At 47.9% G+C, this 25,823-nt stretch overlaps 2 protein-coding genes across 2 annotated transcripts; one reads left to right on the top strand and one right to left on the bottom strand.

The window, feature by feature from the left end:
* The first annotated feature begins 62 nt into the window (after positions 1–62).
* Positions 63–5,909, top strand: ANKZF1 (ankyrin repeat and zinc finger peptidyl tRNA hydrolase 1). The gene is made up of 15 exons (XM_032190250.1): positions 63–162; positions 259–422; positions 533–635; positions 972–1,156; positions 1,413–1,528; positions 1,733–1,886; positions 2,112–2,334; positions 2,513–2,614; positions 2,818–2,973; positions 3,049–3,162; positions 3,732–4,005; positions 4,180–4,291; positions 4,406–4,573; positions 4,681–4,751; positions 5,366–5,909. Exons 1-15 carry the CDS (start codon positions 63–65, stop codon positions 5,484–5,486), a joined length of 2,163 nt encoding a protein of 720 aa, XP_032046141.1. The 3' UTR covers positions 5,487–5,909.
* A 1,551-nt stretch (positions 5,910–7,460) lies between these two features.
* Positions 7,461–25,539, bottom strand: LOC116490882 (protein mono-ADP-ribosyltransferase PARP14-like). Its single transcript, XM_032190484.1, has 19 exons — positions 25,337–25,539; positions 25,146–25,252; positions 25,021–25,066; positions 24,516–24,590; positions 23,816–24,010; positions 22,579–22,866; positions 20,795–21,031; positions 17,658–19,912; positions 16,242–16,478; positions 15,747–15,968; positions 14,670–14,748; positions 14,330–14,479; positions 13,771–13,833; positions 12,792–12,959; positions 11,721–11,927; positions 11,028–11,621; positions 9,834–9,979; positions 8,411–8,585; positions 7,461–8,228 (listed from the first exon to the last, which is right to left on the bottom strand). Exons 1-19 carry the CDS (start codon positions 25,521–25,523, stop codon positions 7,939–7,941), a joined length of 5,721 nt encoding a protein of 1,906 aa, XP_032046375.1. The 5' UTR covers positions 25,524–25,539; the 3' UTR covers positions 7,461–7,938.
* Positions 25,540–25,823: the final 284 nt, after the last annotated feature.

Below are 25,823 nucleotides of genomic sequence, written 5' to 3'. Positions count from 1 at the left end.
GGGGACCCCGGAGAGCCTCTGGGGGGGGTCCCCGAAGGGTCCCCGTGGGGGTCCCGGGGGGGATGGCGGCGCCCCGCAGCCTCTCGGTGTTCGTCGCCGCCCAGGACGCCGCGCTGCTGCACGGGCTGTCCCTTGTCACCCGCTTCGCCTTGGCAGGGCAGGGTGAGTGGGGACCCCCTCGGGGGCTTGCTGCTGCCTGGCAAGCCCCATAAAGGGTCCCCGAGCCCCCCCTACACAGCTGCTTTGTGCTTCTTTCAGGGCAAGCTGCTGCCAGCCCCGGCCAGGAGAAGGGCGGCGGGGTCCCCGATGTCCCCCATGTCCCCCATGTCCCCGATGTCCCCCATGTCCCCGAGGTCCCCGAGGTCCCCGAGGGGCTGTGGTGCTCAGCCTGCTCCCAGCGCTTCAGCAGCCGGGACGAGCAGGTGAGGAGGGGTCCGAGCGCCCTGCAGGGCTGCTGGGACGTGTGGGGTCTCTTGGGGTGGGTGCTGTGGGGCTCCGGGACCCCGCCGGCTGACCCCTTTTATCCCCACAGGTCGAGCACTACCGCCTCGACTGGCACCGCTTCAACCTGAAGCAGCGGCTCCTGGGGCGCCGGACGCTGCCCATGGAGGTGTTTGAGGAGAAAACCAGCGCAGGTGAGGAATGGGGACGCCTCAGCAGGGCCCAGAGCCCATCAGGGGCCTCTCTGGGGTTGTTCTGCTCAGGGGGGAAGCTTTCAGCTGCCTGGGCTGGTTCACAGCTCTGCTGAGGGCTTCTGGAGGCCTCATCGCTGCTCCTGAGCCCTGCTGGTGCATAGCTGGGGGTGCAGAGCCCCAGACCCCATATCTCCCCTGCCCACAGCCTCCTTGTGATACGTAGGGTATTGCACAAGACATATTAGGGCTGTGGGCAGGTCCGTAGGGCCAAACTTTTGGGGAGGCTGTCTGTTGATCTTTGTCCTGCCCCGCCGTCCTATCTCATCTTCCCCGCAGGTGATATTTCCAGCATCTCGGGGTCTGATTCGGAGAGCTCGGATGCAAGCAGCGAGTCCGAACCACAGCCCCCAGCCAGCAGCAGCCCCGGGCCCCCGCGGCTGCCCCGCTCCCACAAGGTGCTGCTGCGCAACGCGAGCGGGCAGCTCCTCTCCGCCTACCGCTGCGTGCTGAGCACGGGGAAGGCAAGTCACGGCCCTGCTGGCTGGGAGAGGGGACGCAGAGAAGAGGGGGAGCACTGGGGTGTAGCTTTCACCTGCCCGAAAATCCCTGGGGGCCCTTTATGGGAAGGGTGGGTTCTGCTCGCCGGGTCAGAGCCCCAAGTGATGAGACGCTCCCAGGAGTGTGGCTGGGGTGATGCATGTGCCAGCAGGGGGGTGTGCTCTGTCCTGGGGGACAGCAAGGGGATCCCATAGGTGCTAGCAGCAGTGTCTGTCTCAGGGTGGCAGCGAGGAGCCGGAGGAGCTGGCAGCGTCACTGCAGAGCCTCAGCACAAACACCTGCTGGGTTGTGCTGATGATGGGCGGCGGGCACTTCGCAGGAGCTGTGTTCCGGGGGTGAGTACGGGGGAACGGGGCTGGGGTTGCCCCTCTGGGCAGAGACAAGTGGGTCCAGGTGTTGAAGGGGCTCTTCTTCTCTCCCTGAAGGCCAGCACCTCCTTGCACTGCAGGAGAAATGTTAACCTTTGGGGTCCCAGGGAGCATCAGCTCACCTCCTCTCTGTGCGCAGCTCCCATTGCTTACGTCTGCCCCTCTCTGCAGCCCCCAGGTGCAGGAACACAAGACCTTCCACCGCTACACGGTGAGAGCCCGGCGAGGCACAGCCCAGAGCCTCCGGGACGCCCAGACCCCAGGGTCAGCACCCAGGTCTGCCGGAGCCTCCCTGCGGCGTTACAACGAGGCCGCGCTGCTCAAGGTGAGGAAGGACTGCAGCCCTGAGCTTTTGGCAGGGAGAGGTGGTCGTGGCCAGCACTTTGTGAGGGTGCTGTGCTGCTGCCAGAGGTCATGTGCGGGCTGTGAGCTCCGCAAGGAGGTCAGGGCGCAACTGGGGCTTCTCTGTCCTGGGTCCGTGCCTGTTTCAGAGCTGCCTGTGCCCACGCTGTGTGCTCAGGACCCCGCGGTGCCTCCCCTTCCTACGCAGGACATTCAGGACCTGCTGACAGCCTGGGCGCAGCACCTGGAGGAGGCTCAGCGCATCTTTCTCCGGGCCCCCCGTCACAACCGGGCGCTGCTCTTTGGCGGCAGGAACCCCCCGCTCAGCCGGGGCGACCCCCGCATCTGCCACATCCCCCTCAGCACCCGCAGGGCCACGCTGCGGGAGGTGCTGCGGGTTCACGCCGCGCTGGCCACCCTACAGGTGTACGGTGAGTCGGCCCAGCCCTGGCGCTCAGAGCAGCTGGGGTGCCACGGTCCCTCTCGTGACCCCGTGTGTGTTACGGGGTGGAGGTGCCAGCTCTCCTGCCCTCCATCCATCCATCCATCCCCGGGGACACGGGGTGCTCCCTGTCCCCGGGCAATGACAGGAGCACCCGTACTGCCTAGGGAAGGACACGCCACTGGAGGACATCCTCGGGTCCCCCCGGAAAGGGTGGCAGAAGCAGCAGCGGGCAGCTGGAGCGGATCCCCTGCAAAAGGACGCAAGCGGTGAGTTGAGCTGCCAAGGGTGGCGTGGCTCTGAGCAAGAGGAGGAGGCTGGTGTTAGGGCCAGCAGGTTTGCATCCTTGCAACGGGTCCTCTGTGGAGAGTGGCCTCGTGCTGGGCAGAAGGGGAAGGTGTGCCTGGCTGGGAGCCCCAAAGGATTCATGCTCGGTGTGGGGCTTCAGCCCGTGTCCTTTCACCTCCCTCAGCCCCAGAGGATGAGGAAGAGGAGGAGGAAGAGAGCCCCGCAGGGGAACTGGAGACTGTGGAAGTGACTCTGGGGACCTTAGACCTCCGGGAGTTCGAAGTGATGCCCAAGCGAAACCGCAAGCGGAGGAAGAAGAGGAACAAGAAAGTGGAGAATGGTGAGGGGGGAGAGCTGTGCCTGGGGTGCAGGCTGGGCTGTGGCCCTTTCCCTCACCCCTCCTCTCCCTGTGCAGGGCTCCACACCGAAGAGACGGGATGCTCCGATACCCAGGGTGGGCAGCCAGGCCCGGAGCTGGTGGCAGAGCTGCAGGAAGAGGCTGGGGCTGAGCCCCTTCCCTGGGCTGGAGGTGAGCGGGGTCTTGAGCTGGGCACTGTGTCCTGGGGCCTTTGCAGCAGCAGGAAGAAAAAGCTGTCACTCTGGGTGCCAGAGAGGCTGCAGTGCAGCCACGTGCCTTCGAGGGAGCAGTGTGAGCAGAGCAGTAGCCGAGCGTACTGTTTCTGCTGGGGTGAGTGGGATTTAGGGAGCAGCAGGCGGCTGTGCTGTGACAGCAGGCCTGAGAGGTTGCAGGTCAGCTCCCTGCAGAGCCTACAAGCTGAGGGCAGAAGGGAAAGTACCCAGGGACACCAGATCCGTTCCCCTGGCTCCTGCTTTGTGAGGCAGGCAGCACCTGGCTAAGGCATGGGCGTGGGGTCGGGGTGGGTTTCATCTCAGCAGAGAGCGTGGCTGCTCTCAGCACTGCCATGGTGCCCCGTCACGGATGCTGAAGGTGTGGAGGTCCTGCAGGGCCCAAATCCAGCCGTCAGGACGATGCCTTAAACGGCACCGTGTTGGTTTTCTGGTCAGACCCGAGCACTGCTCTGCCCTGGCAGCCAAATGGCCCTGTAGCATGACTCTTCTGCTGTTCCTCCCTCACAGGAGACCCTCGGACCCAGCTCCGCAATACCCTGTTCACAGCCTGCAAGACGGGGGACGTGGGGACACTGCAGCACCTCTTGGGCGTGCTGGAGAGCAGGGAGCCCCCGGAGGACAGCGAGGACGGGGAGGACGCACAGCACCTGGATCTGCCCCGCTCCCTGCTCAACCAGCCCTTGGACGAGGACGGCTTCACCCTGCTTCATGTGGCTGCACGTGCTGGAAAGGCTGAGGCTGTGCGCCTGCTGCTGGAAGCTGGGGCTGACCCTGCGCTCAGGTAAGGCCGCAGGGCACAGCGGGGTGGGGATGTGCAGCCTTTCCCCTTCTTGGCTGCGAGACGCCAGCCCGCTGTACCCGTTGGACACCTTCAGGGGCTCGCTGCGCTCACAGCCCGGTGGGCCACGAGGCAAGGAGAGGGCAGGGCTGAGCTGCTCTCCCTGCTTTTGCACAGAGACCGCCAGGAGAGGACCCCCTACTGCGTCTCTGCTGACAAACCCACCCGCAACACCTTCCGCAAGTTCATGGTGGACCATCCGGACAAGTACGACTACGGCCGGGCCAAGGTGCGTGCCTGCCCTCGCCCTCTGGGGGACCCAGAGCAAAGCGTCCTGTTCCTTACCCACTCGTCCTTTTGCTCCTGGGAGCTGCTGACTAGCCCCAACCCGTGCTGCCCTCAGGTGCCGGGGCCCCTGACCCTGGAGATGGAGGCCAAAAAGCTGGAGAAAAAGCGGGCGCAGAAAGCCCAGAGGAAGCAGAGGGAGCAGGCGCAGCGGGAGGAGCGGCAGCGCTGGGAGCAGGAGGAAGGGGAGAAGCAGCGGTTCGCAGCCCTGTCCGACAGGGAGAAGGTGATGCCTGGCACAGGGAACGGGATCCAGCCTGGCTGGGGCAGTGCTGATGCTGTGGGGTCCAGCACAGCGGCTCTTGGGGTGCTGACCTATCTTCTGCTCCCCAGAGGGCCCTGGCTGCTGAGCGGAGGCTGGCTGAACAGAAGCAGGACGGGGCCACAACAATTTCCAACATCAGGTACCAGCCCAGGCAGCTTGGATGTCAAGAGGAGGGTGGTTGCTGTCAGTCCTGGCCAGAAGTGCTCCCTCCAACCAGGCCCTGGCCCTTGCTTTTAGTGTGATGTTGGTCAGCACAGCCGTGCCCTGCCCTTTTTGTTCCAGTTCCTATTCCCAGTCTAAAGCTATCCCTGTCCACTCTATTCCCAGCAGTGCTTTTATAAAAGCTCTCTCACTTTCTTCCCCTGCCCCCCTAAAATATTTTACGGATGACAGCTCGCTCTACTTGCAGCCAGGCCCCCAGCCTCCCTTCTGCCCCTCTCTCACCCCACCTGCAAAGTCCCTTCCCTTTGCATGTGCTGCTCTTGGAGGGGGTTTAACAACCCCATAAGGGGCCCAATTCCACCGTGTTCAGCCTGCCTCGAGGTGCCTCGTGGTATTTCCACAGAGCAGTTCCTCCAGGGAGCGTGCCGCATCCAGGCCGCTAGGTGAACCCTGCGCCTGCGCACGCTGGTGCTGTGGGACTGCTCCTTCACCTCCCAGTCCCTAGCTCAGCCACTAAATGTCCCTCGTCTGTCCCCCTGCTGTTCTTGCAAGCATCCCCTTCGCTCAGGGCCACTTCTCTCTTTCCTACAGTCGCTGCTGGCACTGCGGGGAGTCCCTGCTGGGCCGGATTCCCTTCCACTACCTCGACTTCTCCTTCTGCTCCACCGCCTGCCTGCAAACCCACCGGCGGGCCCGGGCTGCCCACACGTAAGCCTGGGGCCATCTTCCAAGGACCAAGGCGGTGGAGACACAGCTGAGCGCTGCAGGAGAGCCAGGGAGCAGCGCTGGGCAGGGACTGAGGTGGCCACATCACGCTGCAGCAGCTATGGCAGGAGTGGGTGTGAGTGCTGCTCAAGGGAGGACGCTACAGCAGGGAGGCCGGGCTGGGTTGGTGCGCAGGGACAGGGCTTTTTTGGGGCCTGGACCCGGCCAGGGAGTCCTGCTGCTCTCATGGCTACCTTGCAGCTGCTGCCTGTGGCCAGAGGATGGATGGGGTCCTGAGCCCTCGTGCCTGCAGGCCCCCTCGAGGCTGTGCTTTACCCTTCCCTCTCCTAAACGCCGCTGGACCTCAGCTGCATCATGGTGTTGGTAACTACCTCTTCTGCCTGCGTTGTCAATAAAGAGGTGCCTTGAACCCTGCGTGTGTGTGTGAGGGAAGCTGTTTGGGTTGTGTTGGGGGATTCATGCAAAACGCCCCGAGTCTGGGCTGCTTTCCTCCCCAGTGCAGACCCTGTCCAGCCTCAGAGGGCGAGGTGCTCTGGGCTGTGGCTGCCCATGTTCTCCAGGAGCACGTCCAGCACGTCCCCGTCCTTCCAGTCACACGCAGTGGGGTCTGCCTGTCCTGCTCCAGCGTCCCCTGCTACTCCTGCAGCCACAGGGTCAGCACTGCCTGCCTGCACCCCAATCCCAACACCCCAAATGCTGCCAGCACAGCATCCTGCTGCCTTCTCCCCCCAGAGCTGCCTGCTGCCCCCAAAGGGACACAAAGGGGTGCTCCTCAGGGGCTCTCAGCCTGTCCCCAAGGTCCTGGCCCAGCACGTCCCTCCCCAGAGGGACTGCCTCTATCAGCAATTCTGCCAGCGTTGTCCCCTCCTCATGGCTCTGCTCTCTGTAGATTCGATCGATGTCACTCACAGCTTTACTGGAATAAGAGGACGTGATAATAAATCTAGTTCCTTACATAGGCTTAGACGCTCTCTCTTCTTGAGAAATGTCTTCTCCGTCACCCATCAGATATTTGACAAATAACACACTAACTGACTAAATACTAGCTGATGTGACACAACGCGTAAGACAGATGGATGTGCAGCAGGCACTGAGAAATCATCCCAACAAACTCCCTGCCATGCTTGAACCCCTCCAGAAAGGTCAGAAACATTGCACCATACCTGGTTGAGCACATTCGTTTTCAACTGCTTTCCCAGCACCTTCCAGAATTGCTTTAGAAACACCTTAAATGAGAAGAGGCACGTGATTCTTCTGTTACTCCTGCTAAAGCCCTATCTAAGGCAGAACTGGGTACCACTTACTCTCTGTCTTCTGGTAACAGTGCAGGTTACCTGATAAATTCAGCAGAGCCAAGAACTGTTAAAAAGTTAGAGGTGCTGCAGCACTCCGCTTTCTCAGTAGATCTCATACCACCCGATGCTGTTGGAAGTATTTTTTCATTCTATCACCATGCTACAGAGATTATATTGCTCTGATTCATCCCCACCCCCAGTGAAACTCTGAACTTTGGCTTGGTTAATGATTACCTCTTTGAAATAACCCATTTCCTCAAGCCTTATCAAAAAGGCCTTAAACCAAACAACCAAACACACAAACAAACCTCCCCTCCCCTCTTCCAACCCACACACCCCTTGACTTTCTTTGCCCTGTTCTTTTCTCCTTAAGATCACAGGAAGAGCACTAGAGGCAGTGTACAAGAGCAAGAACACCCTCCTTATATTTATTTTCATGGCTCTTTTAGGCTATACCTAATTAATTAGGGTATTAACCAATTTCTGAAGGGGTTTGGTGAGGTTTACAGAACCTCTTACTGACGTGCCCAGGAGGGCTATCATGTTAAAATCAAGCAACACCGTATTAGAGAATTCAATCCCCAAGTAGCTGCCTTAAAGTGAACTTTTGAAAACCAATGCTAAATATCTCGAGAGATTGTTTTAGGCAAACACAAGCCATTAACTACAATTAGTTCCTTTATTGAAATCCACAGTAAATGACAGTCAGCATTATAATTTCTGATAGAGTATGAGAAGCTACCAGAAATGCAACACCATGCAGTCAGTGGTTGAGAGAATGTCTCTTTCAATCCCCCAGCAGCACTGCCCACTCGTTATTGCAACTAGGATGGCCAGAAGGCTGCATGGAAAGGCCAAGATAGCATGAAGGGGGGTAGACAGTTGTAGGATTTCTACTGAGAACTACTGTTAGGTTACATGTCAAATTGAACTCCTGTTAGATAGGTTCAATGGCTCCAAGTGGAAAAAAGTAGTCTATGGCAGTGCTATCAAAAATTGCCAAAGGTTGCTTAAATATAAACAAGCTTTAAGAAATTAGTTTGATAAAACTATTTGTTTTCACTGATCTATATATATGTATTTAATGTGCAGGACAGATTTATAAAATGAAGAGACATACAAACTTTGCTGCAATCAAACTGCTCATCTAGTTAAAGTGATAAGGTATTCTGGGTAAGCCTGAATGTCATTAAATATGATAAACATGGATGGGTGGTTTACGTTATCAGTTGAACTATCATACAGTTCCACGGAGTTGCCAGCACTTTTTGCTGCTGGAATAATTGATCCTTTGGACCCTTGAGAATATTCTCCAACAAGTACTCGGGCCAAGTACATGTACTTCTTTCCGTCCACATCTGGTCTCGAATAGGTGTCGTGGGCAGAATAGCTGGCATGAACAGCAAAGTAAGTTCCATTTCCATAGTTTGCAGCTACAGTCGGAAAAATAAATTGTATTTCATTAATAACACTTATCCGCCAAGAGATTCACAAGTTCTAATGATGGCAATAGGGAGATTTAACAAAACAAAACACTTTGCATGCAAGGCAGGACTACACATGAGTTATTCCTAGCCCTATTCAGGGAAACAAGCAGTTTTGAAATTCACATTACCGTGCATTCCAGCATAGCTCCGATTAAATCCAGTACTGTTAATTAAGGTTAACGACTCTTTACTTGTCCCATGAAACAAAAGCTTCTCATTATCTCCATTGGTATTTTTTTCAGCCATTTGACGCTTTTTCATTTGGTAGGTCTTCCACAAAAATGGGTTCTGTATCCTTTCAATCTGCAAAGTTTGAAAATAAGACGTTTTGAAAATAAAACTTTTTTAAGCTTGTCATCATAAAAAGCATCAGTGTATCAACGATTCAGTGTTCCAAGATTCTACTCCTAGCTACAACACATGTAGGCTACGTTATAAAATAACTTAGGCACATCACTCCAGATTTCAGCACAACAGACAGCAGAACCCAACCCAAAATGCAACAGGGAAATAATATGGGATAGTTTTGTGTATGACCCAGAAACTTGCAAAACACCTACCTGCCAAGCACATATGGGTTAAGGCAGAAAATGCTCTGCTCTACTATAGCAAAAGTGATCTAATGAAACTTTAGAAGCAATTGTTTAAGACTCTCTCCAAATACTTTAGCTTGATGCAACATCAAATTGATGCTGATTAAAGTTGGTAAAACAAATTGTATTACTGCCACTAATTTCTTATTCTTTGGGGAAATGTCCCGAATAACCTCTCGTGCAACTTGACTGCTGAGTAGTAGATGTCTATGTAAGTGACACATACACAGATGTATGTAGCCTTGCCACTTTAGGAGTAGCTAATGCTTGAAGCTAACAGTTTGACTGCAGAAAATTCACTGGATACCAACATAATGTCAAAACTGGCTTCATATAATCAAGCCAGCTCAAGTCAGGGTTACCCTCTTGAGGATTAACACACTGGCAACCAGTCTGGTGCATGCTCCTATGCTACCAGAAGCAAACAGTCAGTAGTGCTGAAACAGGAAGATTTTAGGAAGAGTATTTGTGTAGACCTAAGCAGTAACAGCTTTCATTAACAAATTGCTTTTCACTTGTTTCTGCATAGGGAATCCCCTCTGCTTACTGAGTTTTGACACTTGAATATGCGGAAGAGTGAAATGCATAGTAGCTACATGAACACAGACCATACACGCTTCCATTAAAATTACCCTACCTGACATGTTTTCAAGCATCAGAAGTCTTGGTGTCAGAAGCAGCAGCTTCTTGAGAGTGGAGATATTTTGCAACAGGCTTGAATGTCATAAACATCACATTAAATACCTGTGCAGGTACTTTTTTGTGCATCCTCTTCAGATAATTAATTAAAAACATATTTTAAGTCAATTAGGAAAGCAGATGAAACTGTGTCTGTTTCTTTTTCCATAGAATTTTGTCCCACAAGTCCTAACAGAATTTATTTTTCCACTGTTTACTAGTCACTATTCATGAGTTGTTTTCAAAGTATTTATGCTTAGAAATGATGACATGCTTTTACCTTTTCAATTTTTAGATGCTGACAGGTCTTCAGAAACCTTTCTGCCACCTCTTTGTATTCCTTTGTTTCTGGCTTTAGTTCCACTACCCTGACTTGCAGGTTTTGCATATCATCCCACGTTTCAGGGAGCACTGTGGTTTCTTGATCTGCAGGAGAAACACAATCGATTACCCAAATCCCCTACTTAATGAGAAATATGCTCTGCTACAACCCCCTCTGAAAACTTGTACACCTAGCTTATCACTAGTGCCTGTTGGCTTTTGTCACCCAAGAGTATTTCTTTTAAAACCAACCAAAGGAGTGGGGCGTTTCAGTTCCCAGGTTGTCATTGCATTGGCAGTTGATGTGCCCGAATAGGTAGCTCCTAGACGAACCTGTTCTCCTCCACAACTGAAGAGGAACCATTTGCAGTACACCTTTCGCCAGTAGCCTTCCATGCAAAACAAGTTTTCAAGGACATGGATCAAATTCAAAAATACAGAGTACTTAAAGGGTTTGGGAATGGGCACAACACATCAATCAATCCATTCTTTAGTTGCTTTCTGCTCACATTAGGAAGGAAACAGGTACTGTTAATTCTCAACTAGGAACAAAGCATCTGAACAAGGGAGATTTTAAGTTAAAAACTCCAAGAAAATACTGTCTGTAAGGCAGAATTCCTCCCCTCTCTCATTTCATGAGAGGCCTGGTACTGAGCTCTGTTGTCAAACAGTAACGTTGATGCATATGCTAAGAACATCCTGCACATTAGGTTCCATCAAATGAAGAGGGCTTTATCCTTTCAAGAGTGATATTTTTTGGTAATAAAACAAAAATAAATAGATATTTGAAAGAACGTGCAGGCTGAATTATTAAGGCACTGGGAATTGGATGGCTACTTAAACCTGTCAACTTTCATTTTCCAGTGTTGAATGGAAAATAAATTGTTCCTGTGAAGATTAAAAATGTGCCCCTGGAAAACTGAGTGACAGCAGGATGAACCTCTGAAGATATTAACTGTATTTTTAACAGTTTTAAATATCTGCATGATTCTTTTATTTTTGTTTCCCACTAATTCCTATCTACATTCTCCAGAAATTGACCTGCACAAAGCTCCTAGCAGTATTTCACATATTCTTATTTCTTACTCTTACTAGGCTAGACGCAACCTGGTTTCATGTTTGAGTATCAACTTGTCAATCTGCTTTTACTTACCTTCAGATTTATCAATACGCGTAATGGATTTTTGTTGTCCTTGGTCATCAATAGCATATTTACCAGCTATGTTCACTGTGTATTTTTTGTTTTGAATCGTGACTGAAATCTCTTTCTTCTTTTCTTCCAAAGCATTTTCCAAGTGCATATTTGTCAGTCTGTCAAATGGCACATAGGTATCTTTTTCTAAATATTTCCACTCAATTAAGTTTTTTAAAAGTTCTGCTTTGACCTCTTCCTGTTTAGCAGCTTTTACCCTGTGGATCATGTTTTGGATACTTGAATAAGCAAACCAGACGTCTGTACTAACGCCTGAAATTTTAATGATATTGTTTGTCAATGAAAGAACAATATTTAGACTTTCCTGTAGCTCATATAGTTCCTCATGCTCTGCTTCACCAAAATCCGAGATAGAGTCATCTTTGATTTCTCTGTGAAACTGTTCCTTTAAAATTGCACTTTTCAACCAGGCTTCTGTTTCTTCCACCTGTTTTTTGTTTTCACCACAAATCTGAACAACAGCCTGATCAATTTTCTTTTTCAAAACTGCATTGTGTTTTCCCTTTGGGGACTCTTTCTCAGAGCTCAGGAATGCTACAATGAAATACACAAATACTGTAATTAGTACCAGCTGAGAATGGTAAACATTAAAGATTGATCTATAACCTCTATTTAGGAGCGACATCTACTTACATGTTAACTTGGAAAAGAACGATTTGGATTTAGTTTTACCAGGACTTCCTCTTTTCTTCATGCTTGTATGGAACACACTCAGCAGATGTGGCTGAAAGATGACAACTTTAATAGTTTTCACAGATGGAGTGGTGTTACTCTTTGCAAAGTCAATTATTGCATTCATCATCTGATCAGCTGCTACATCTGGAAGACAGCCTGCCTGACCTGGAACAAGTCATAAATATTTTGCCTTTAAAAACAATTAATAACTTACAGCAGACTAAAAGATCTTTAAAAGAAGAGTTATGTTCATACCCACAATCATTTATATCACAAATGACTCACAAGTAACTTTGGGCTGGCAATTTAAAAAAGGTTTCAGTCTATCAGGAAGAGGAAGTTCAAGACCATCTTTCCAGCAAGGGAAAAAATGGAATTTTACTATTATTGACATGGCAACTGATAAGGTTATGATGCAGATTATGTGGCTTGGCTAACTGAAAGGCCAGAGGGCCAGCAGGAAAATCTTTGCTCCAAGAACAGGTCTATTTTCATTCATGCAAGAGATCCACTCAATGCAGAATGGGGATTTTTACTGAACTAACTGAAAACAACATGAAACAAAAAAAGGACAATCTGCCTTTTTTGATAGGTTCACATTCCACCTGTATCAGTCCCACTTTTGCATCAGCTAGAAGGAATTCTATCGTCTGTGGGTTTCACCAATGGAGAATTAGTTCCCTGGATGTTCTCTGATGAGCTGCCCACACATATCAGGCTGCTGTGACAAATATTTATGGCTCTCCATAAAAGGATGGACGTACCTTTGAACCTCTGTTAGCAAGGGATCAGCTAAGGAAGCATCAGCTCTAGATCACTCATACTTTTCGTGTATGAGCAGACTGCAGAGTGAAGCTTTAAGAGTTCATAATATTCCAGTGACAGTTTTAATGTCTGAATGCTCTCGTTCTTGGCTTTTTGTTTTTAAAAACAAACAACAACCCTTCCAGACAAATCAAACTCATCGCTTGAGTCATGAGATCAACAGAATCGCACGCACTGAACCCGTTCTAAAAGGGAGACACAAACCTGTTCCAATCGCTGGGAAGGTGACAGAGGCATACTGCTGGAGTTCACACTCCCGAAGCACTTTGGAGACTGACACCTTGATGTTATCTTGGCTAACAACATGAATTATTTTTTTGCATGGCAGGCCTCCTGCTTGGGTGGTTATATAACCATTGTTAGGTTGCAAGGCTGAAACAAGGAGGAGAAAGGAAACAATCAACAATTATCTACAATGTAGATGTGTACCAATCCTCATTAGGAGAAAATAAATGATGACAAAGCCCCAGGATAAGCTTCAAGTCTCCTTCCACACACGATCAAGCCCCCTCTCTTTATTTTTACTTTCTAGGAATTCACTTTATATTTAAGAAACGCTTGCCTTGTTAGGCAAATAAGTTTTGTGTGCCTTTATTTGTCAAACTTGCTCTGCAGATGCGAAGGTATTCACACAGACTAGGTACTATACTCAGTATTTACACAAAGAAGCATGCCACCTACCTTCAGGCTGCCTAGCCTGAATTGTCTGCACAACAGGGGTTTAACTCCCATCTCAAACCAGGTTTTCAAACCACATAATTTTTCATTCTTACTCCCCATTCACTGGGTTTGCCGTTCACTAGCTGAATTTGGTCTACAAATAAATGCCCCTTCTGAGGCAAGAATCCTAATTCACTTTTTCCCTCTTGGTCACACAGAGGATATGGCAGTGGGTTGCTAGTGAAGACAACAGTAAACATTTATTTTCGCACTCAGGGAAGAGGAAAGAAGCTGCAGGTAGAGAATTGATCCCAGTGAAGTATGACTCCCTCTATCAGCAATTCTGCCAGCATCATCCCCTGCTCATGGCTCTGCTCTCTGTAGGCTTGATTTGCCTACGTCACTCAAAGCTTTACTGGAATAAGAGGATGTGATGATAGATCTAGTTCTTTACTAATGCCTTCCAGCAAACTCCCTGCCATGCTTGAACCCCTCCAGAAAGGTCAGAAACATTGCACCATACCTAGTTGAGCACATTCATCTTCAACTGTTTTCCCAGCACCTTCCAGAATCGCTTTAGAAACACCTTAAAAGAGAAGAGGCACGTGATTCTTCTGTTACTCCTGTTAAAGCCCTATCTAAGGCAGAACTGGATACCACTTACTCTCTCATTTCTGGTAACAGTACAGGTTATAACTGAGAAGCATTTTTGTCTAAAAGTTAGGCTTATGCTTTTCAATTCAAAATGTCTAGAGCACCAAAAAGCTTCACTGTGATCAAAACCTCAGCGAGGTTAGTCTTCCTTAGTGCAAGAGATGTTCTATAAAAAGATTCTACTGAAATATTAACGTTATTAGTTTCAATTTCCTGCAAGTCTTTATCATGTTATCCTGTAGCACAGGACAACAAAGTTTCAGACACTTCCTAATAGGACTTTTGGACCCTAAGAAGCAAAACTGAAACCACACTGTGAAACAAGAGGTTTTGAAACATTGACAAAATAAATAAATAAAAAGAAACCACGCTCCCTGCTCTCCTTATTCAGCCCTTCCAACCACAAGTACTGTTTCCACGTGTGATACCTGCTTTGAGGCTGAAACTTTGGTTTGTTATGTTTACAATGACGTCTCCCTTTTCCTTGGTAATATCACCAGCAGCCACCTGGAACACGATGGAGCCAATTGTCATTTCATATACATCCTGTGCTGGGGTTGAAATGGGACCAAAGAAAGCTGCAGAAAAGAGATACAGACACTGAGCAGAAGGGAGCAACAAGGTAAAAGATAGGGGACTTGTTCATGGGTACAATCCCTACAGACCACAGTTTGGCTCTCTGGAATATTCAAAAGCAAAATAAATAAATAAAACAAGCCACCATGGACACAATTTCTTTAAAAAACAAACAAACAAAAAAAATATTACCTGTGCCTTGACTAGTCTCATCTGGAGCTGTCTTGTCTACACCATTCCCGTATCGGTTCTCATATTCGTTTGAAAATTCCTAGAGAAGGAAACTACAATCAACTGCTGTAGAAGTTTAAGTTACACAGTAGAAACAAGGGCTTGAAAAGTAAAGTGAAAGAGACATTTAGAAAGAGCTTAATGCAAATTATTTCATATCATCTGCCACAATGCTGATGGCAAGTCTGGACACACTGTTGCTCTCAGAGAGCACGGTTATTCTGCGTGAGCAACAGACAGAATTGATAGACAACCAAGTCAAAGCAATACATCAACAAATGTCATCCTTACATTGAGGGACTAATTTACACTCTAACTCAAGTCCTGCAGCTAATTCCATTCTTCTCTGGGCACAATAGCTCAGGCTTTGGCACAGTAGCCTTCAAGTTCAGCCTTTGAAAAAGTGTTAGATACTGCACTAAGTGGCAGAACTCATCAGATACCAAAACATTTACTTGGATGTTACCTCACAGTGTGACTGCTCTCTTTTGAAAGACTGATGTGTTAAATGGGCAACTTGAGCACAGACATCAAAAATCTATACTAACGTGATACTAGAGAAAGAGGGATGCAGAACACTGGTATGTTTTCTATTGGAGAAGTTTACCTGCACACAGTCCTAGCATAATTATTCTTCCTGAAAGACATTAGTTAAACCCACAGAAATCACTCCTTTTTCCCCCCAGAGTGAAGACATCTATGCAGAAGCTGCAGCAAATTTGCCTGTAGGTGAGCCCTATGTGGCTTCACAAGATAAAGAGTAATTACTCTTTCATCTGTATTACTGCCAAGGAATGGGGAAGGACAGCAAACAAGCAGGGCTGTTCAGGACAAGCAGGTGACTATCAGGAGAAGCACCATGAGGAGAACTTTCACTATAGGGTAGAGAGACCGTCAGCAAACTGTGCTCTTCTTTATTCTGTGAGTATGAGAACAAGCAGCCTGAAGATTCTTTGGAGAACATCAGATAGCCACGTGTCGTGAGATAGACCCAAACAAAACAGCATGTAATAGAGAGAGAAAAACATGGTAACTCACCTGAATATTTTCTTTGTCTTTTGGATGCAACAGAAAGTGAACCTCCTTAAGAGAATTTACTTTATTTCTACTACTGAATTCAAACACTTTGTCAAACAGCAGTTTAGCAACAACAGACCTTGGGAATCCCAAGTTCCCTGTCCCAATTGCTGGGAAAGTAATTGACTTTAAACACAGTTCCTCAGCAGTTTGCAGGCATTCTGTGATGATGTTGCCCAAGACCTGCAAAGCACAATTCGTTTTTTCAATTACTGAAAGACATTTTTTCCAGAATACGCAATTTAGCACTTTACCTTTTTGCTATCTCTTGGTATTAAACTGCAGTGATTATACACATCAAAAGGAATGTATTAGACAACAAGGGATAAGCTACACAGCTAGAAAAAAAGTATAACCCAAACTCACTCATCTCCCTCATTTCAAAGGAGAGGTTGCATTAAATCCACTACAAAGCCCAGTCAAATTAAGAGTTTCGGCAAATAAAGACTCTTATACCTTCTTTGGAGATGCAGTTTTCTGTGACCATCCAGGTGCGACAGCGTGAAATACAAATTTGCAATCTAGATTGCAACCTTTTGTTGTGAACACAGACCCTTCATCAGCTGTTTTTTGTAGGCCCTCTTCATGTAAGCGCTCCTGAAGCACTGTCCCTGCCTTGCTTAGCAAAGCTTTGCCAAGTGGCCCGTTACTAAGCTGTAGATCTTTGGCAACTGTGACGACGACAGCATCCGTCTGAAAGACACACAAGCAAAATCTCTAGCTCTTAAGTGTCAAGTTAAAAAGTTGCACATTGATTAATTAAACACAGCCTGCCTGCTGATTTACAAGGAAAAGTTTTGGGGTAGCAATTGGAATGAACAAAGCTTTGGAAAAAACAGAAGAGTTGTGTTCAGTTCTAATCCCATGAGTGTGCCTGAAACAGCATAACAGATGAGTTAACAGTGAAATTTGTTTCAACTGGACAAGGAAAAATTAGAATCAGTAGACCAGGAATGCAGAACTCTACCTCCACTCGAAAGACATTCATGCAGGTTTAGTCCCTAAGAGACTCACAGACCAGAAGACTACATTCAAGTTGCCCTCCTCCCAGCATCACAGAGGTAATGCAGGACAAAGCTCCAGCTCAGCCCCTGTGTCTGCTGAGCCTGGAGCACAGCTGACATGCCTGGTCAGTGCAAAGAAGGAGAAGCTGAGAAAGAACAAGACTGGAGGAAATGTAAGGAGAAAGAGAAGTGAGAAAAGCACTCATTTAGAAGGGAGAGAAATAGAAAAGGCATTGTGTCAAGCACTGTATTCAGCTCTTCAGGAAAAGACCTCTCTATGCATTTTAAAATATTTATTCTGCTTTGGACAACTGGAGGAGCTGTATGCACAAGCTGTGGGACGCATCTGCTCCTGGAAGGATCAGCTGACTGCTGCAGAGAGGATTCTGTATCTGTATTTTGATGCCAGTAGAGTAGCTCCCAGGCCACTTAACAGCACATCAATGCTGGAAGTAACTGAATGAATAGCAAAGCTGGTTCTTCACAGGGAAAAAGCAGCCATACACAGCATACCAGCCTTCACCAGTGACACAGTGGGCAGCAGTTCCCCAGATCAATATCCTACAGACACCGGGCAAGCCTGGCTGGCTCTGGGCAGAGGGCTCAGTACAGGCACAGGATGAGATGTGCCTGGCTGCGCTGCCTCGGGGACACGATGGATCCGATGGATCTGAGAGCAGCCAAGCCACTTGGCAGGGCATTTGTGTTAACCAGCACTGAGCACCCCGTTTTGTTTCTGTGTGAGCACCATCTTTTTACTGCAATTTTTTTCGTTTGTTTGTTTCTGTTTTATTCTCCCCTCCCTCCCATATTTTAAAATGTGCTTTACTTCAAGCTGGACAAACAGCCTACCACTTAAAATACTTACTGTAGCATCTTCAATGCTTCCTTTTTCCAGCTTGATGTTAAGCCCCTCCTCAGTTGTTACCGATAAGAAGCTCGTGCTGGTCTGAGCTTTCCTTTTGGTAGGCTGACGAACTGCCTTGGTCTCACGCACTGATCTGGAAGAAGGTTCAGAACCCGGAAACGCTTTTTTCAGTGCCTCGGTGAAAGCCTGAACCTTATCCGCTGTGATATCCACAAGATGAATCTCCTTCAAGCTGTTTTCCCCCCTGGATTCTTCCAAGGTTTCCTTGATGGATGACACGATTGTCTCTGCACACTTCTGCAGCGGGAAGCCGAAGATCCCTCCGCTTACAGAAGGGAAAGCTATAGAACGATGGTTGTACGTTTCAGCTAGTCGTAGGCTCTTTTTAACTGCCTCTTTCAACAAATACATGCACTTTCCTGCTTCATCCCCTTTCCACCGGGGCCCAACAGCATGAACGATGTTTTTGCAGGGGAGTTTCCCAGCACCTGTGATAACCGCACAGCCGGGCTGCAGTCGGCCGTAATTCTTCACCAGCTCATCACACCTCGTTTGCAGCTCTGGACCAGCCGCTTGTAACAGCGCCTCAGCAAGGCCACCGATGTGTTTCAGGTCCTCATTTGATGCATTCACCACAACATCAACATGATGAGTGCACAGGTTAGCTTGATAAACCCCTATTGAAACTCCATGCATGGTCACCTGCATAAGGGGCTTGCCTACGTTACTGTGTCCTTGTTGTTCTTCCAGCTGTTCTTCTGGCTCTTCTTCCAGCTTGATTAGACAGTTAAAATCTTGCTTCGAACAGGCAACAAAGAAGTGTTCTTTTTCTCTGAAACACGACTTGGCTCCTGGCTCATTAATTACCACACGCTTATAATGCAGGCTGGACAGGATTTGCTCAACTACGGCGGCTCCCTTCTGCACTTCTCTTCTTGACCCACTCAAGGATATAACTCTGCGTTTTGCCTGCATGCCAAAGTCCACTTTCACACCTTTATTCTTTAAGTCATCCCTAACAGAGGTCTTCTCTTTCTCAAAGTACATGATGACTACGGTGGGCTTCCCTCCGATGACCTTTTCTATTTGTGTGTTTTCATCTATGAAGTCAAAGAGTTCCTCATAGGCTTTTCCTACTGCTTGAGAACAACCAGCAACAATGATCTCACTCCCTATCTGCGTGACCACTACAGCTTCATTGGAGTAGTTCTGCTGGGTGAGCATTTTCCATTCCTTCTTCTCAAGGACTGACTCATCCTCCAAAGCAATGCTTTTATAGTCCAGTTCCTTTTTCATTTCTTCCTCTGCTTTTAACAGAGTTTTAGCACCACTCCCTTTCAAGATGACAGCATCTGTGCCAAGCTCATAAAAGGCACTAATTTGTTTTGACATGAACAGGCTCTGTGACAGGGTTTCATTATCAACGCTTTGTAAAAACTGGAAAATGTAAGGATGGATACTAATGGTTTTCTTTGCCATTTTGTGCATGTTAACCAGTATTTCCCCTCTGACTTTATAAACTTCCTCGGGCACTCCACACAGGTTAATTATCTTCTGCGTACTATCGTAAGTTACCTGCAGAGCTGGGAATTCCATGTGAATTTTTTCTTCAAGACCAGTACTCTGTAAAATTGCAAAATCCCCTGGATTTAGCACCACTATATCTTCAATTCTTTGCTTTTGTCGTTCGATTTCTCTGGTGGTTTTTTCTATGAGAAACTTCAGTTCCTGTTCAACATCCTTTAGAACATCTTTGTCACCTACTAGGACAAGGATATCCTTGGAAACACATGGGATTAACAAAAGTTCATCGTGGACAAAGCTTTTTTTAATGGCTTCCCACACCTCTGCACTTACTTGGTATTTAATGGCTACATACTTCGATATGCTATGTGAAAATGCTGTGGAAACCGTTTCATTCCATGTCCTGATCAGTCGAGCCACTGATCTCTTTGGCTCAGACAAAGCAGCTGAAGACAACTTCAAGATAACTTCTGGTTCTGCACAACTGGGTTTAGGCCATGTTATCTCACAGTTATAATTTGCCAGTTTGGAACTTATCGCCTCAGTTAGGCCATTTTTTCTCCGTAAGAACTGACAGATGTAGGGATCCAGGGGCACTGAAACCGGATCTGGCATCTTTATTGGTGGCCCTTCCTTTCCATATAGAGCTGTTCCCAGTGACACGTAGTAAGGATAGACAGAGATGGGCGTTTTGTTGAGTAAATGCTGCTTTTCCAAGACATTGTTTACATCTAAAACAAGCAAAACAGACAAAAAAAAATAACATTAGCACCTAAAACCAAGGATCTTTGAAAAATAGTAAAGCAACAGTTAAAAAAAAGTTTAATATGTATTAATGTTTATGCATAAGAAGAGTCTTACACGAGTTTTCCTACCTTCCCAGATAAAAAGAATTCCGAATTATTGAAGAGTTACTAGTGTTAAATGCCAAAAACTAAACTAGGGAGAGCCAGTTAAGAACCAACACTGTCCATCTCCAGGAGGAAACAAATATAGCACAGGGCTGTTTTTGTCCCCATCTCTGTTATGCTCTACTCAAAGTGGCCAACTCAATAGTTTTCTGGGCTATTACTCAGCAGTATCAAATCACAGATACTTTTTTTGGGTGAAAATTGAGGAGCTATCTTCTTTTCTTCCACTTCCCTTAGCTCTTCTTTTCTCTGCAACTCCTCCACCTTTCCCCTTCTCCACCTTCCACAGAAGCTCATGTTTCTGGCACTGGCTGGACAAGCCACGTAACTTGTTGTCTAGCCAAAAAAATGTTCAATACATTGTCCTCAGATGAGGCAGACAGCACACACTGCCATTGGGCAACTAGTGATGAAGACTCTGCACTGTGTGGGCTGTGCTTTCCCCAAATGAATTTAAAATGTAACCTGAACTCTGTAAGGGGAGAGATCTGGGTGAAAAACAAACTGCATAAGAAGAGTTCTATACATCACGCCCAGCTGGTCCAAAACTTTAGTCTGCACTTCTGGGTGGCAGAGATCTGCTTACAAAGCAGCAGATCTGCCGTTTTATGAGGGCAAAGTCGCTATTTCTTCAGCAAATCTGCATTTTGATTGCTAAGTGAGAGGACTACAAGAAATAAGGTTTTTGCATTTCTGCATTACCTTTATGATCGCTGAACGTAATGACAGCTGCTCCTTCGTCGTGCAGTTGCTGAACATCCACCACTTGTGCACCTCCATTCTTTTTGCTTTCAAAGTAGATAGTTATGTAGTCACTGGGTGTGTTAGGGGGTATATTTTCAGCCCTAATACTTTTTGTTAACTCAAGGCAACGTGCAGTAATATTTTGTTTCTTTACTCTTTGGTTTTGGTTTAGCTTCTTAACAATTTCCTCTGTATCTGGAAAGACAAGAGAGGAAAGAAACAAGATCAAACCCATAGCTCATTCTCTGCTCTGATGTGAGCATACTATCACTGTATGCACTGGCCACAGAACTGAATTACGAAGCATCTGTCAAAATGGTGGTGCCCACAAAGCTAACTTGCCTGCACACACTCAGCTTCTGTCACCTATTCCTCACCAGAAGGTTGATCACAACTGAGGTACAATGACTGCAGACAGAATTCATCATTAGTTTTCCTAGTGAGTAGCACTTGGTCTCTTTAACCCCAAAAGAAAATAAGATCAGGTTCATTTATACACAATGAATCAGACAGAAGTCAAAAGTGAAAGAATCCAAATTTAAACTCTTAAGATAAATACATCCTATTATTTTGGCCCTTCTCCACCCTGATATCACAATGGTAAGAGACAAACAAGTCACTTTAAGGTGTGCGTTTGCCTGACAGACCTGTATTTTAATGATCTACTTATTCCCTCCAGGCTACACCAGAAATCTGGGACCAGAACACAACGAGAGGCGAATTCTATCCAATTTCTACAGTAGAAAACTCCATGCCTTGTCAAAACTTAAAAGCTTATTTGGTTTAGTTACACCATTGACTAATCCCTTCACAACTTTAAGATTCCTGAGCAACTTCATTCTTATATATTACCAGTACTACAACCGCTCCCACAAGCTTGATTTAAACTGGCACGTAACTTCTTTTCATCACATTCTGCCTTCTAAAGAGACTTCCAGCTTTTCCTCCACAGAAGAAACAGTTCTCTCTTCTTTCCTGTCCCCCCTCCTCAGCCAAACTCAAGTGCATGTGAAATCACCTTGTCCCTAAGCGTGCTGAAGCACAGCAGCACTGACAGAAGGCTGCAGCCAGTTTCCTGCTGTCAGTTTAATTCATTTCCCCAGGAAATGAAGCTTTGTTTTCTCGACATCATCAGTTATGGCACTGGCTTACACCCCTTGCTGTTGCCTCTGTCCTGGGATGGGATTTGTTAACGGTGTCACCCAGAAATCTTGGCGGGGACCACTCCATGCAGCCCAATATCCTGCAACAGCCACAGCAGGTATCTCAACAGCTGTAAGATGCTGCTGCTTCCCTAATCCTCGACCAACCTCCAACTATTCCTTAGCACAGAAATTTCCCAAGTATGATGCAGTCTATCTAATTACCACAAAAGGGTCTGTTCTAAGCAGTTGTTTGATTTGCCCTTAAACCCATGCAAACTTATTACACGTAGCACCTTTTGGCAAGCAGAACCTTGACCATTGATCTATTTTAAGACACACCATATCTTTTTGTTGCTTTCATACAGTTTATTTTTAGCCCTACCCTTTCTGTTCACTCTCCTCATTTACACAGGCCTTTATACCTTACAGATAAAGGGTATCATCAACATTCCTAGAGCCACTACTCATTTAAAATGACGCAGGATCAGATTTTTTCTCAAGCCAATGACAAAATATTCTTCACTTCCCACTTAGTCTCCCTCCCACAAACAGAAAAGTAGCTCGTGAGAGAAATCTGCAACCCAGACTTCTCCTTACCTGTACTTCCAGTAAAAGCAACTACAGCAGCCTGTATTTCAGGTATCATTTCCACACTGAAGTGCCCATCTTCCTCTGACAAGCCACTGATGTTCTCTACCAGCATAATTAACATATAATCTTTTGTTGTCTCCTGCACATTTTCAAGCACAACGAAGGGGGAATGCAGGGATGCTTCAGAGTTTTCCACTTGGAAAGGCTCCTGGGTAGTCTCCACTTGCCAAGGCTTCACGAACAGATTGATCTTCTTCACTGTGTGATGTTCCCTTTGCAAGACTTCTTGGGCATCTAGTTCCACATGGAAACAAACAAGAAAGATGTGATTTTCATCTTCCTCCTTTCTCCCGAGAGCAGATCAATATTGTAAAGCTATACTCTCAAGTCTGGCCAGCCGTATTTTCCTCATATGAAGAAAAGATAAAAGAAGAAACAGAAATAAGGCCAAAAAAAAAAATGATGGGGGGGGGGGGTAATTTTTGAGCACTACCTCCTTCCTGTTACTGTCCTCAAGTGCAAAAAAACTGTTTTCTAGGTATCTGTTTTAGATATAATAGCAAATAAAGAAAGGGGTTTTCATCCTGCTTATCTGTGCATTTAACAGATATGACTATTTCTTCTGCAGAAACAGTTTCATCTTTTTGTACATGTCCTTCACTTGCTAACAAGTAGTCAACACTACGTTAGCCTGGAGCAAAGCATAGGAAAATTACAGATAAATTGAGGCTACTTTAAACTTTATTTATTTATTTATTTTAAACAGAGGCGAGCATTCACCTCTGTTTTACAAATACCTGGAATTTACTGCCTCTTTTCTTCCCAGTCTCCAAAACCCTGGCAACTGAAATTAATACGTAAATACTTTTTCTTTTCTTTCTTATGATCTGCAGTTAACTTATGCACTATGCTTTATCCTGTCTCCTGAGCAAGAAATAAAGCTGACTTGTTCTGCAGTGCTCCTGACATGAGCTTTCCTGTATTATTCTCTGTAAACCTTCATCAAGCATTTGGGACGGGTCTAGAGAACCACTTCTTTCCTTGTAATAACCATTACAAACACTGCCAGAAACCATATCTAAATTGGACAGGCAGGCACACCTACTGCTTTTACATCCTGTCACTCTCCAGAATAACATGACATTTCTATCATAGAAATGCCCACAAAGAAATCCACCACCAGCAGAGGTCTGTTTTTAAAAGGGATCATTATTAATATAACAGCCATAAGATACAACAATACCTTCTTTATCATGAAAAGTGATGAAAATTAGCCGATCCTTTCTGATCAAGGACTTGATGGCCCCCCCACCAGACTTCTTTTTATTTTCAAAGTACATTTCCACAACTTCATCTTCTATTTCTTCCCCAGGGGCAGTGGTTACTACTATGACAGAATTCCTGGAGTCTGTTTCTGCTTCCAGATTCTCACGTGTTTCTAAAATGAAAGATCACACCCTGATGCCTTTAGGCAGAAATGAAGAGAACAAATAACCAGTAATTCAGTTTTGTTACACAACATCCTTTAAAGCCCAAACAAACCCAGCATATCAGTGCTGTGAGTTTTCCTACCAACATAGCAGGAGAAACGGCTTCCCTTCTCTGGGCAGCGGCATCCTTACCCTGAAGGGGTCAGCATCCACTGCGTGCTTCCTGAGGAGCTGAACTTTCTGAGACACTCAGTGAAGTAGGAGAGTTTCTTAAAGAGACTTGAGTATATATATATATATATATTTGATTTGTGTGAGTCCCTTTAGGAAGTCATCACCTTGGGAGAAGAAGATCTATGTATCTTTATCTTTTAGCCTAAGATAATGATTTCTACACTAGATTAGACAAACACCAAAAGCCATCGAGGTGACCGAGGCACTGCTGCAGCATAAAGCTTGATGAAAACCCCTGAGGTATGAACACGCTGGTCTTTTGATAGGTGGCATCCTTACCTGTTTTCTCCTGCTGAAGGCACACAGAAGCATCTTCATTCTTGCCAGTGGGAAGAGACGCGCAGGGCTCATTAACTAAATATAAATAGAGATAAATGACAACACTCGGCTACGGTGCTGCTGAACGTGGGACCTGCAAGACCTCCCTCCTCTGGAGGGAAGTGCCTTGAAAACCCAGGCGCTTCGGTAAGGTTTTCCTGGTGAGCTCCCTGCCTGCTGTTTGCTTTAAAACAGCAAGGGATGCAGCCAAAGGAGAAGATAGAGATGGCAACAGACATCAGACCCTCACCCCCACCCTGCGCATTGCCCCACAGAGGAGCATGTCCCGGAGATGGGCGTGCAGCTGAGGAAACCCCATCCTGGAGGAGCTGATCTCGGCCAGAACCTCACCAGCTCCTTCCAGCTGTGCCTGGAGAGGAGTTTATGGTTCGGGGCAGCGCTTTGTGACCGAAAATCCCTTCCAAACGCCGCCCAGGGGGGGCACAAAGCACAGGGGGGCTCTTACCTCCTCCCGCAGCCCTCCTCGCTGGCTCCTCAGCCGGGCCGGGCTCCTGAGGGCGGAACGAGAGGTTAAGGGGGGGAGGCAGCGGCTGCAGCCCCCCTTGTGTGTCCCCCTCGGTCCCTCCTCACCTGCAGCAGGTCCCCGTCCACCGGGGGCTCGGTGACGAGCAGCGACAGCCTCCCCCGAGCCCCGAGGTCCAGCTCATGGCCCGGCCGGTCGAGCACCCGCTGCCTCACTGCCAACACACAGCACACAGTAAGGGTGAGGGGGGCGGGCAGCCGCCATCGCGTCCCCACCGCCCCTCAGAGCAAACCCTCACCGTCGGGGTGGGCGAAGCAGACCAGGAGGTGGCCGGGGCCTCCCTGCAGCTCGCACTCGCCGCCTCCCGAGCGTTTGTGGCTCTGGAAATAGAGGAGCAGCTTCTTGCGCAGGGCGGCCGGCGGCTCGCCCGCTCCCCAGTCGCCGCGCACCAGCAGCGGGAAGGCGGCCGCCCGCGGCCCCGCCATGGCCGCCCCGCAGCCTCGTCCCGTCCCTCGGCCCCCGCTGCTTTCGCTTTCATTTCCCCGGCGAGGAAAAAGCCACCGAGCACGGCTCCGCCCCGCCACCGGGGCGAGGGGACGGGACGGGGCGGCCCTGAGGAGAAAGGCGGCTCCCGGGCCCTTCCTCGCCGCGCGGAGGGGTGCGGGGAGCTCCAGAGCCGCTGCGATCGGTGGCTGAGCTTGTGGTGGCCATGGGGTACCGCAGCTCTTCCTCCTCCTGTGAAGTAAAATCCCCTGCTAATCCCATGCTAGGCAGCAGCCTCTCCT

This window comes from Aythya fuligula, chromosome 6, assembly GCF_009819795.1.
Source record: "Aythya fuligula isolate bAytFul2 chromosome 6, bAytFul2.pri, whole genome shotgun sequence".
Lineage (NCBI taxonomy): Eukaryota > Metazoa > Chordata > Aves > Anseriformes > Anatidae > Aythya > Aythya fuligula.
Note: the sequence above shows the minus strand (reverse complement) of the source record. Positions and strands in the feature narration are given on the sequence as shown.

Bases quoted from the DNA above. Each gene is read 5' to 3' on its own strand.
- LOC116490882 (XM_032190484.1), bottom strand. From the start codon at position 25,523: ATGGCGGGGCCGCGGGCGGCCGCCTTCCCGCTGCTGGTGCGCGGCGAC. The intron at 25,253-25,336 runs GTGAGGGTTTGC...GTGTGTTGGCAG, and splicing joins CTGCTTCGCCCACCCCGACG to TGAGGCAGCGGGTGCTCGAC. The intron at 15,969-16,241 runs GTATAAGAGTCT...TGTGCTTTGCAG, and splicing joins AAACTGCATCTCCAAAGAAG to GTCTTGGGCAACATCATCAC.
- ANKZF1 (XM_032190250.1), top strand. From the start codon at position 63: ATGGCGGCGCCCCGCAGCCTCTCGGTGTTCGTCGCCGCCCAGGACGCC. The intron at 163-258 runs GTGAGTGGGGAC...TGCTTCTTTCAG, and splicing joins CTTCGCCTTGGCAGGGCAGG to GGCAAGCTGCTGCCAGCCCC. The intron at 4,752-5,365 runs GTACCAGCCCAG...TCTTTCCTACAG, and splicing joins ACAACAATTTCCAACATCAG to TCGCTGCTGGCACTGCGGGG.